Raw genomic sequence first — 12,168 nt, forward strand, 5'->3', positions numbered from 1 at the left:
GAGTACTAATTGTTGTTTCTAAGGAGTCAGTGTATCACATTGCAGGGGCTCATGAGCCTATGTCTCCTTACTGCTGAGTCCAGTAAGAAAAGAACACAGGTGTTTAGTGTCTTCTATTCATTGACAATGACCATGGGGAGTTCGTGCAAGCATAAGGAGCTCAGGGTAGAATATACTGAGTATGGTGTTCAGAATAGAAAGGAGGGTCAAATGGGCTAGAATCCACCAGTGACCAAAGTGCCTAATTAAATGATGAGCCTGAGGCTTCTAGCTGTGGTCTCTGATGCATTCTAATGTACTTCTGAGAAGGACAAAACCCTTTTTCTACATGGTAAAGCTGATGGACCAATTTAAGGCCATTGTTCCTTTCCTTACCTGTGTCTATGAGGCCAAGGATACAGAGAGTGATGGACACGTTGACCTTGGCTAGTGAGTGTTCTTGTCTGACGGTAGAAAAAAACCCATCCAGAGCAAACTTGGTTGCCGAGTAGGGAGCAACCAAAGGCTGGGCCATTTTCCCTAAATGACAAGAGAAAGAAGTTTTTTAATAAGGATCCAGTTTGTCCTCAGACAGAGCAGGGCTTGACTTGGGGGGGGGCTGGCAACCCCTGAGGGGTCTCCTTCCTTGCCCACTGAGTCTCAGTTTCTCACTAGACCCTAAATTATCCCAAGGCATTACATTTCCGAAGGGAGGTTTGGTGGTTTGAGTGAGAATGCCCCCTCCCCACAGGCTCAGTCCCCAGTTGGTGAAATGCTTGAAAAGTTTAGGAGGTGTGGCCTTGTTGGAGCAGTGTTGTTGAAGGGGGTGGGCTTTGAGGTTTCAGAAGCCTACACCAGGCCCACTGGGCCCCACCCCATCCGATCCTCAGGATTAAAACTTTCAGCTGCTTCTCCAGCATCACCATGATGATAATGGACGAACCATCTGAAACTGTGAGCAAACTCCCAATTCAATGCTTTTTAATTTAATTAATTAATTTATTTTGAGAGTTGCCTTAGTCACGGTGTCTCTTCACCCACAATAGAGCGGTAACTGAGGCAGGACCAATAGCATACAGGGTGAGCTGCAAAACAGACGTCACTGGAAAGAGATGCTAAGCAATGAGAGGCAGCAAGCTGGGCTTCAAGACAGCCATATGTTCTTACAGCTGCTGTCTCCAGTGCTGATCCTGGCGGACCAGCTCAGTGGCTGTTTTCTCTCTGTGTGGGGGGGATGAAACACCTGCGTTTCAGTTTTACACAAAACCTGAGATTCCATCACATCAGTCAAGACCCATTCCGGTCTTCTGAGGCGAACATAGACATAATAGGGTGAGCATCTCACACGCTCTGTGGGTAGAACAGATGTGAGCTGAGAATTGTGTACTTCTGAACACTGATAGACAGACTATGACATCCTGGTCTGCTAGTTCTGGAGGCAGAGCCAGTTCAGGGTCCATTTTTGCGGACAGCTTCCCTTCTCTTGAACGTGTAACACTTTTTCCTTGTATTCTGGAAACTGAGCAATGCATCGCAGAGTCCTCTGGAATTGTCTCATTCCTCCAAAGAGGGTTGGTTAATTGTTCTGCTTAGTGAGCAGTTAACCTGGCTGAAATATATCTGGCCACTTGGTATCTGCATCACTGTGAACAATCAGCAATCCAGAGAAAGGGATATAGTACAGAGACCCAGGATTATGTGATGTGTCTCCAAACAGTGCTCATTTTTCTTCTAAAATTATAACAATCATAGATGTCTGAGAGAATGTGACATGCAGCCAGCAAAAGCACTAACCCTTAGGAACAGCAGCCAGCAGAAGCACTAGCCCTGAGTGACAGCAGCCAGCAGAAGCGCTAGCCCTGAGTGACAACAGGCAGACATTTTGCTTCTCTGACTGTCCTAGACCCTCTAACAAATGCGCGTTTCTACCAGCCGGGGTACTGCCGATCTCTCAGTACGCCTCTTTCATAGCAGCGGAACCCAGTTCCTATCGTGGGCACACAGTTATCCAGAGTGAACTGTGTGCCTCACCGTCCTCTCTGCCCGTTATTGCTGAGCGGCTCAGCTCCACACAGGGGCAGAAAAGTCTCTGCCTTCCATTCTGTCTTCTTAGGTGTCTGAAGGTGGCTGTGATAGCCATGGCTCCTTGAACCGTGAGGTAGCAGGCACACGTTGAAGAAGGCGGCGCAGAGTCACAGGGGAGACACGGTGGCCTGGAGTGGCCTCACCAGCTCCGTACCACCAGCAGACAGCCCTGACTTAACTTTCTCATTTGCTTAGCCCACAGTTGTTTTTAACTTTCAACACTTGGGAGCTGGACTCAAACCTTGTTATGGATAGACCACGTGAGAGAAGGAACCTGATATCGCTGAGGCTCCACCCCTTTACCCAGGACTGCTACAGGAATGGGCATGTGACCCAGTCTGGACCAATGAGACAAGGAACTTTTTGTTGAGCGGCTCAGAAAAGTTCTTTTCCCTCCTGGAAGCTTCTGAGACTAGGGGTCTTATTTCTCTCCTGATGGACACTTTGAGCATTCATATGGGGCTAGAACTGCTGCAGCTGAGTGGGAAACCATACGGGGAGGCAAGCAGAGCCACGAGGATCATGGGACACAGCTCGAACTGGGTCATCTGTGAAGCCTGCCCTACATAGGAACTCCGATTCCGTCAATAATTTCAGTTAATGTTTAGGCCAAAATTAGATCCAAAATATTTATAGGAATAGTTTTTGATTAAAATGTGAACTTTAGGGAACGGGTAGCATGGATATAAATCCCAAGCGTGGCATTCCCTAGCTGCAGTCTGTGAATAATACCATCATAAAGCCGAAATAGCCACGTAATATGCTTAGCATAGACTGTGACTCTGAGAAGGCTCGGAGAATGCTGTTGTCGTCAACAGAATTAGTATTCAAATCAGCAAAAAATGTATGAGCTATTCAGAATATCATGTTGGGACAAATAGCTAATTACTCAGAGAAGCGGAAAAATGCCACCGTCATAAATCAATGCAAACCACATTAGAGAGGATATGTGGAAAGTAAGATAACACAGTAAAGAGAAGCAGGAGTTTTCCATCTCAAGAGACACTTAATTCGGGAGAGCACGCGCACTTGGTGAAAGGAAGGGCAGGAGGACAGACGCAAGCCTTGGAAAGCTGCCTGGTGCTGGCAAGCCTTGGAAAGCTGCCTGGTGCTGGAGACGACCACCTTGCCCTTCTGTGTGCACGTTCTTCAAATAGACCCCTCTCCTAGTCTTAAAGGGCGGTCCAGCCCCAGACAATGTGCACACCGGCTTAAACTCATGCCATGGCCCCTTTCAAGAAAGTGAAATAAATGACAGAGGATTCTAATTACGGCCACTTGGTTTTGAGCTAAAAAACCAAGTTATGTAAGGCTAGGACAGAGAGCCACTGTTCAGATATGAAAAAGGGTGAGTTAGCAAGGGCAAAGGTGTGGTGCACAGCAGCTGCACGGGCTGAAGTTAAATAGTTGCTAACTTTTTTTTTTAATTTGTATATCTCATTCTAAAGTTCAAAGGCTGAATAATTATTCAAAGTTGAAAGGTTGGTGAAAACAAACAAGACTCAGATCTGATTTTCATGGGCCACTCTTACACTCTGATGTTTCCAATACTGTTTCCTTTATTTTTCTTTTATTATTATGATTATTATGGTTTTATTATGATTGCCATTACTGGGCCCCTGTTCTTTATATCCACATTTTCCAGGAATCACGTGCTAAAAACAGTTCCAAACCCTCTGTGTCGGGGAAGTTTTCTTTGGTCTGATGTTCAAGTACCACACAGACAAACTTTATGACCACTAGTATTATTTTCACTTTCAGATTACAGGCGAAGTCACACACACAGTCTGGTCACTCTTGGCCCTGTAGATTTGCTTCCTAGGGCACCATAACAAATCAGTTGCCACAAGCATGATATGGTCACAGTGGGTCTCAACCTTCCTAATGCTGCAACCCTTGAACCCAGTTCCTCATGCTGGGGTGACCCCAAACATAACATTATTTTGTTGCTACTTCATGACTGTAATTTTGCTACTGATATGAATCATAATGCAAATATCTGATATGCTACCCCTGTGAAAGGGTCGTTCCGCACCCCAAGGGCTTTGACCCACCACAGGTTGAAAACTGATGGTGTAATCCCTCCTCCCACAGCTCACTGACCAAAGCCCAGGTGTGGACTCCAGCCCCTCACATAGATACCTTGATCCTGGCTTTTTCACTTTCCTTGTGCACATTCTATTCCCATTCCTCTCTCTTTTGTGTCTCTACAAGACCTCTTGATATTGGAGTTAGGCTCACTCAGAGAATCGGAGATGATTTCATCTGGATATCTGAGTTATATTTTTGAGGACCCTTGCTCAGGTAAGTTTATGCTCACAGGTTTCCGGGGGACATTTCTCCTGGGGACAGTCTCTTGTCACCTACTATACCTTCCTTAGTTGTAATGAGGATACAGACTGTGGCAACTGATGTGTTTATTCCTGGGTGTTAACGATTGAGCTATAGAAACAAGGAGCCATGCAGGGCCTGTTTTTGGTTTGTTCATGAAACTCCCTCCATCTCATGCCCCATCTTTTAACAAGCTGTAGGTTATATCCACATGCCCAGAGCTGCATCCTAAGTGGTTTTTCAGGAGAAAAGGAAGGAAGTGAGAAAAGAGAGGGAGGGGAGAAAGGAGAGAGGCAGGGAAGGAGTCAGAAGCGGCACAGGTTTCCCTGAAGGAGTCACAGCGTCACATACGGGATCTTGTTTTGTTTTTCTGTCGCTGCGATGAAACTGACAGAAGCCACATGAAGGAGCAGGGGTGTGTTCTGGCTCTCAGTTCGGGTTACAGTCTCTCGTGTTAGGAAGTGTGACAGGAACTTGAGGCAGCCAGTCACATTGAATCCGGAGTCAAGAATCAGAGACAGAAGAACACAGGCATGCCAGTGCTCAACTGTGCAGTCCACAATATTAGTCCTGGTAGGGAATTTTCCCACCCACAGTCCATATCAATATGATCAATCCCGCACAGACACGCTCATCTCCCAGGTAATTCTAGATTCTATCAAGACAACAGCTAACACTAACCATCCCATCTGGTTTATAAGGTGCCTTTAAATATAGAAATAAATATTAAGCAAGGGTCAAGATTCGGTGAAAATTGCAGAACACTTATTAGCCATATGACAAAAAGCTTGCATGGGGTTCCCCTTTGCTGTGTCTACTGTGGCTTCACCTGCTACTGACATCTATTATAAACACATTCTGCCTTTTGGGTTTCACAGCTCACCTTTGATCTCTTAAAATAAACAGTTCTCAAACTCAAGTCTACACATACATGGAAACTCCACCTGGAGGAGGAAGGAGCAGGGCAGCTCTGAGCACAGAAACAGCAGCAAACCTCAGGCAGCTTCCACACCAAAGACCAAGCTTTAAAAATAACTTAAAGTTAGACTAGTATGTTTTTATCAAGTAGTTTTGAGGTAAAAAAAAAATCCAAAAAGATAATTTAAAGTTTCAAAGGACACACAGTTGAATGCAGATCTCTTCAAGGTCAGGAAACAAGAACAAAACAATCCAATTTTTACTATTTGATGCACTTTTCTTGCTTGGACTGGTTGATAGCCAAAGGTGATTAATTCCTTGTACCCATTTTTGCTCTCAGTCTCCTGATATAAAAGACTATTGGTGAGTGGGTACGTACCCTAAAGATTTAAAGTAGAGCTAACTGGTTCTTTTTTTTATGCATAAAAGCTTAGGTTTGTGATTCCTTGAAGATTCTTTATAAGATTACACCTTTCAAGATAAGTAATAAAGTAACTGGCCTTTTGTTTGTAACTGCAAAATGTAGCCTGCCAGTAAAAGAGCTAACTGAGAAGAATACCTTGTTGCCCACACAGTTAATCTATAACGAGTTTCTTGGGTATGAATATATGCGGATTCTTGGGATAATTTGTTTTCACCTGTAATACGTAAAATGTTTAATCATGTAAGGGATATGGAAAACATGCAGCTATTTTTAAATCATTGTAATCATTCACTTGAAAAACAGAATGTAACCATATTATAATTCCTATATTGCCCAAAAAACTTTGTTGGGGTGTGTAAGTTGTAGAAAAAAAGTATACAGTAGAAAGAACACAGAAAGAACATGAAAAAGAACAGAGAAGAATAGAGAATAAAGAAGGAAAACATCAAGTGAGTGTGTGAGTCTTTTTCCCTCAGATAAAAATGTCTAGTATTGATCAACTCCATGGTTTCCTTTTGAGCCCTTTTCTACTGGAAACTGGTCCTCCAGGCAGCCATAAGTGAGGGTCTGAGGAGACTTTGAGCATTTTGCTCAAGGTCAAGTTTTGGTTGACAAAACAACAGAATAAGCGGGTTGGTCGGTTGGTGGGTGGTGGCACTTGTCTTTAATCCCTACACTTGGGAGGCAGAGTCAGGCAGATCTCTGTGAGTATGAGGCCAGCCTAGTCTACAAAGTAAGTTCCAGGACAGCCAGGGCTGTTATATAAAGAAACCCTGTCTTGAAAAACAAAACAAAACAAAACAAAAAACCCCAAAACCGACAAAACAAAACAAAGCAAAAAAAAAAACCTCAGCAGAACACACACACACATGTACACCTACACACACATGCAGTGGATTCTTTTCCAGGAAGATTTAGACACAAAGAGAGCTGTGGTGACCATATTTTATGAAGCAAAACATAGGACAAGGAGCCTGCTATGTCTGAGGGCAGATGTAAATGGGATAGAACGCCCGTGATTAGATCTGTTCCCCAAACACTAGGTTCCAGTCACTGCAGAACAGTCAGAGTGAGCTGGCAGACAGGCTCTGCAGCTGTGCACACAGACTTGTTAGCTGAACACCAGAGATAAAAGGGGAGCTTGGAGTGCAGGGTCTAGGCGAATTTCTCGCTCAGGCCATGGAAACACGGTAGACATCAAGCAGGAGCTCGCTCCACCAGTGGGGAGCAAGTGATTGTGATTAATTTGCCTGGGTTCCTCTTAAAGTCTGAAGAAGGGCAGGAATGAAGCTTTTTAATTCATTATAACTTTTTCTTTCTGAGCATTCAGCTACAGAAGTTAAAAATTTGCCCTTGAAATTGAAGTCATCTGAAAATCCAGCAAAGCAGCTGGTTATGGAAGACAGGAGAGGTCAGACTGAAGTTCGCCTGGGAACCACTGGGGATGGATGGGAGTGTTTTCCAGAGACTTCACCAAAAAAGCCCCAAAGTAAACCCCCAAAGTCTCCACTCCCACACTTCCTACATCTTACTGGGTTCCTAGGATGGAGAATACCTTTTTCTTTTAAAATAATGTCCAACTTTTCGTAAAGTTGAAACACTGTACACAAAAGGGATTTCTTTCCCCCAGCCTCCTTTAGACAGGGTCATACAGTTCACACTGGCCTTAGACAGGGTCTCATACAGTTCATACTGGCCTTAGACAGGGTCATACAGTTCACACTGGCCTTAGACAGGGTCTCATACAGCTCACATTGGCCTCAGACTATTCTGTATTGGGGGTGAACTCTTGAACTCCTGATTCTCCTTCTTCCAACTGCTAGGATGATAGGCATGTACTGCCACACATGGCTTCCATGACAACAGAAGTCAGTGCTGACCCCATGTTCTACCACCTTGAATATGCCAGTGTTCATGCCTTCCTACTTGTTCACAATACGAGCATAACACCGAAGGAAGTCATTCACTCAATTCTCAGGGCTTCTGTAAGAACTAGTGATGGAGCGGGTAGCTTAAGATAGCTAAGATTTATTCTCACAGTTGTGAATTGGAGACATGTGAAATTAATGAGTCGGAAAGACCATGATCCCTTCAAAAGCTCCAAGAGAGAATCCTCCCTGGACGTCAGTATTGCTGGTGGAGCCTCTGCTCTAGTCTCTGAGGGTGTGTCTTCATGTGGCCCCTCTTTCCTTTTGTCCCCTGTTTCTTATGGGGTGCTTATGATTGGATTAAGTGCTCACTTGGGTTATTCAGGGTCATTTCAGCTCAAGAGCCTTCATCCAATTAAACCTGCAGAGATCCTTCTAAATAAGGTCATATCCATAGGTTCATAGAGTTAGGATAATGGATGTCTTTCCAGGAATGCATTTCAGGAATGCAACCCATTTCAGGAATGCAATGGGTTCTTGGTATATAGTCCACAGACCCCCATGGGGTGCCAAGGCTTGATTCCACCATATCCTTCATAGCAAAAACATCCCAAAAAACACAAGTTCTATTGCATGCTGGGACTTCTCAGTCCACTTCTATTTGAAAAGATTCTTCAGTGTCCTTTGAAGTTCATGGCACTTATCCTGTACCAGCCGATATTCTGTGCCTGGCTTTTGCCAGGTAACAAGAACTTACGGCTCAATGTTTACAAATTTTGCAAGCAAGGTGATGTCAGGCTATGGCAATCATGGGACTATTTGACAATAGAGAGATGTTACCAATCAGGTTAATTTTTTTCCTTTCTGGGAAGCTGGACATTGGACATATGCCACCGCAGTTCCGGTGGCTGTCCTGCCATTTGGATTTGTCTAATATTCTGGCAGTGATTTGATTTGAGCTATGCAGTTCTGGTAGTCTCAGGAGTAATTCTATGTTCTTCACATCCCATCCCACCCAGTTTCTACGTGGTTCTGGTCCATTCTGTGGCTGGTGATGTTAAGCAGGAATCGTTGGACTCAAGAGGAACAGTGAGGTTTCTCTAGCATGGAACTGCTCTTTTCCCTTGCAATCAGTCATTATGTTAGGTGGTTTTTTCCGAAAGTGTATTGCCTATCCTTAAACACACTGTTCAGTGGCATCAGGGCACATTTCTGTTGTGCAACAGCTTCACTATCATCTCCAGAACGGTTTATGCTGAAATTGAACGTTGCACCCATCTAACAATAACTCCCGTTTTCTCCTCTCCTAAGCCTGGCTGACACTACTCTATTTTCAGTACCTGACTTCTTATTTTATTTGTAGCTGCCTTACTGTGTTGTATGTCAGGATTGCCTCCAGGTTAGGACCGCACACCATCCGCGTTTCGTCATGCTCTCATGGGTTTGTGGATGCTTGGGCTGCTCCTGCGCTTTAGCTGTTTTCAAATCTCGCTCTAAGACCGATGCTAACCCTGGGTATCTACCCACAAGGAGAGCCGCTGGATTGCGTGGCAATGCTATCTCCAAATGTTTTGAGGAGTGGCTGTGTTTTTTTTCCCTCCACACAGCTGTACCATTTTACATTTCCACGACTGTTATACAGAGCTTCCAGTTTTTCCGCATTTCTCTTCCCTCATCTTTTTCTTCTGCTTCCCCTCCTTTTTCTTTCTGCCTTTCTGCCTCCTGGCCTGTCGTGATAGCAACACACTAATGAGTATGGGCTGTTGCCTCCTAATACTTGGGGTTTCACTAGTGATTAGAGATGTTGAATACCTTTGCATGTTTCTATTGGACATTTGAAATATCTTCTTTGGGGAAGTAACTTTTCAAGTTCTTTGGACGATTGACTTCATTTTTTTTTTTTTGTTGTTGTAAGTTGGTAGCACTTTGAGACTAATGCAAATTCTGTTTGTTATTAAGCCTTCGCCCTCTGGTTTTAACATTCATTAATGTGTCCTTGATGAATGATTACCATAATGGTTGCTAACTGGAGATTGTCCAGTGTCCTTCTTGCTTTTTGTGTTTATCATTTGGCCTTCCATTATGTGGGGGAGACGCCTCCTTTCTCCATTTGTTTATTCATGTGATTATGCAATCATGAACTCATTGTTTTCTGTGGCATGTAATAGACTAGGATCCATTTTTTGTTATGTTATTGTTCATCATTGGGCTTTATTCTTTTCTATTTTAAATGCTCAGTCTTCTGTCATTCTAAAGCAGTTTGGTAATGCATACAGATGACCTCAAATGTTCCATTTAACTGGACCATTGTTCCACTTATCACATATTCCACTCAGATGAGAACTGCAAATCTATCAAAAAACTAACCATTAGTTCAGGCACAGGCTCCTCTCTCTCTCTCTCTCTCTCTCTCTCTCTCTCTCTCTCTCTCTCTCTTTCTCTTTCTCTCTCTTTCTCTCTCTCTCTCTCTCTGTCGGTTTCTAGCCTAGGCTGGCCTGGCCTGATACTCCTTGTGTGGCAGAGAGTGACTCTGAAGTTCTGATCCTCCGGTTAAGTTCACAGGCATGCAGCCCACACCTGCATTGTGCAGTGCTGGGGGTGAAACCCAGGGCTTCCTGAATAGAAGAAAAGCACTCTGCCGAGTTACGACTCGAACCATAATTTTTGGTTTTCTGATTTTTTTCTTGAGACAAGGATAACTTGACACACAAAAATATCTCTATTAAACCACAACCTTCCCTTTCTTGTTCACCCCCAAGATCTCATGTTAGTAGCAATATAAAACAATTCAAACTTTAAAAGTCCTTCCCAGAGTCTCAAACACATAGTCCTCCTGCCTCAGCCTTCTGAGTACTAGGGTTACTAGTACTACTACCTGTGACCCTTATAGTATTTTTAAAATGCCAAGGCAAGCAGTAAGTTTGTTTTGGAGCATTTGGACAGTCAGGACAGCCGTGAGCTGTGGTGTCCTGCCAGTCTCTTCAGAGCCCTGCAATTGTGGGATTGTGTGGAGGCTTCAAGGCCACCGCTAACTTCCGTTTGCAGCTTTAACACAGCCTTCATTCTCCCTGTGTGCGTACCATGACTCTTCTATCATAGAAATAACTTTAAATGTCGATGGTTTTGCTTTTCCTGTTGCTCTTGCCTTCTGTCTTACTCTTTCATGAGGAATTCATCTCAGCATTTATTTGTTTCCCTCTGTGCTCCCTTTTTGAGGACAGTCTTATTTTGCAGCATACGTTTTGTTGAGAAATTCAGGAGCCAGATTTTAAACAAAATAAATACGCATCTGTGTTGAGTCTAATTTAGGCACAGCATCTTCTGTCTTTAAGCCTTAGCGTTCTATTTGTGTGCCTCCAATAAGATGTCTTTGCTGGCAGCACCTTCGCGCCCCTCACCTCTGATGAGGAGGTTGAAGTTTTCACCTAGAAGTGACTTTGAATAAAGTCAAGGCGGCTTTGAGGGCTGCAGCTCCAAAGTACTTTTCATTTTTTTTTGACGTTGGAACTCACAGTGTTTCAGAGCAGAGTCCACACCCTGCCTCCACCTCCCAAGGTCTGTGCTTGCAGGAATGTGTCACCATGGCCAGGCCACCCAGCCTTGTAAAGGGAAAACTGGAAGCTGTCACCATGGGTAAGATGTTGTCCTTAACCTGCAAACATTGTTGCTATTCTCATCAGAGAGACTTTCTGATTTCAGATCTCCCTGTCTCCTTTCAGTGGCAGACGAGACACGATTCATAATTCATAATTGAAGGACTGCCTCAGTCCTTCAGGTCTTGCCCAAGTGCAGTGCCCAAGTGCAGTGCCTTAAAGTCCATCTCCAGTGACTCCTGGAGCCTTTAGGTCCTCAGCGAGTTCCACTCTGACCTCCATGGCATTCCTCCAAGCCCTGCAGGTGCTCTAGCTACTACACACATGCTTTCAAACCCCCACAACACTCCGCCTCCAGAATACACCATAAATGTTTCCACTCATCTTGACAACTACTTCTGGGTTTATTGGATTGAAAGGTATGTGCGATCATTTTCTTAGAGCAATCAGAAGTAGTTGGGTGAGGGGTGAGTGACTTCCTACTCTGGTGCCCACACCCTTTAACACCGCCCTTGGCTCCCCACCACCATCCCGAGCAACAGTATCACACTGAGGAGCCAGCTTCCTTTCTGGAAGCCATAGTAGCAGAGCTGCATGAGATTAGCATCTGTATATTCTTGTCTCTATGCAAAACATCATGGAGATTCTGAATCCTGCTAGCTGAGAAACCTGTTTTGTCCTTCCCTCCCTATACTGTTAAATTGTTGAGCTCTATTTAGACCACACAGGCAGCTCTCAGCTGACTCAAAAGTTACAGTCCAACAAGTGATTTCATTCTCACTAATGTACTGACGTGGGGAATATTTAACCTTGACAGTGTGCCTGAAGTACTGCATAACTAAATTAAAACACTGCTAAAATCGCTGTGGATAGTCGAATAAGTCAGAGAACAAATGTATTTGGACAGGATCATCCATCCACCCATCCATCCATCCATCCATCCATCCATCCATCCATCCATCCAGAGATA

General features: G+C 44.2%; 2 protein-coding genes across 3 annotated transcripts in view; one reads left to right on the top strand and one right to left on the bottom strand.

The window, feature by feature from the left end:
* The window catches only part of C6H1orf74 (chromosome 6 C1orf74 homolog), a 69,206-nt gene that overhangs the window by 51,320 nt on the left and 5,718 nt on the right, over positions 1–12,168 (top strand). The gene's annotated exons all lie outside the window — the stretch shown is intronic.
* Hsd11b1 (hydroxysteroid 11-beta dehydrogenase 1) overlaps positions 1–12,168 on the bottom strand; it is a 46,888-nt gene that overhangs the window by 2,093 nt on the left and 32,627 nt on the right. For both annotated transcript variants that reach the window (XM_005348908.3, XM_013346946.2), the window contains one exon: positions 376–519. In XM_005348908.3, coding sequence (XP_005348965.1) covers positions 376–519 — 144 coding nt within the window. The remainder of the gene's footprint in view (positions 1–375; positions 520–12,168) is intronic.

The sequence above is a fragment of the Microtus ochrogaster genome, chromosome 6 (genome assembly GCF_000317375.1).
Source record: "Microtus ochrogaster isolate Prairie Vole_2 chromosome 6, MicOch1.0, whole genome shotgun sequence".
Taxonomy (NCBI): domain Eukaryota; kingdom Metazoa; phylum Chordata; class Mammalia; order Rodentia; family Cricetidae; genus Microtus; species Microtus ochrogaster.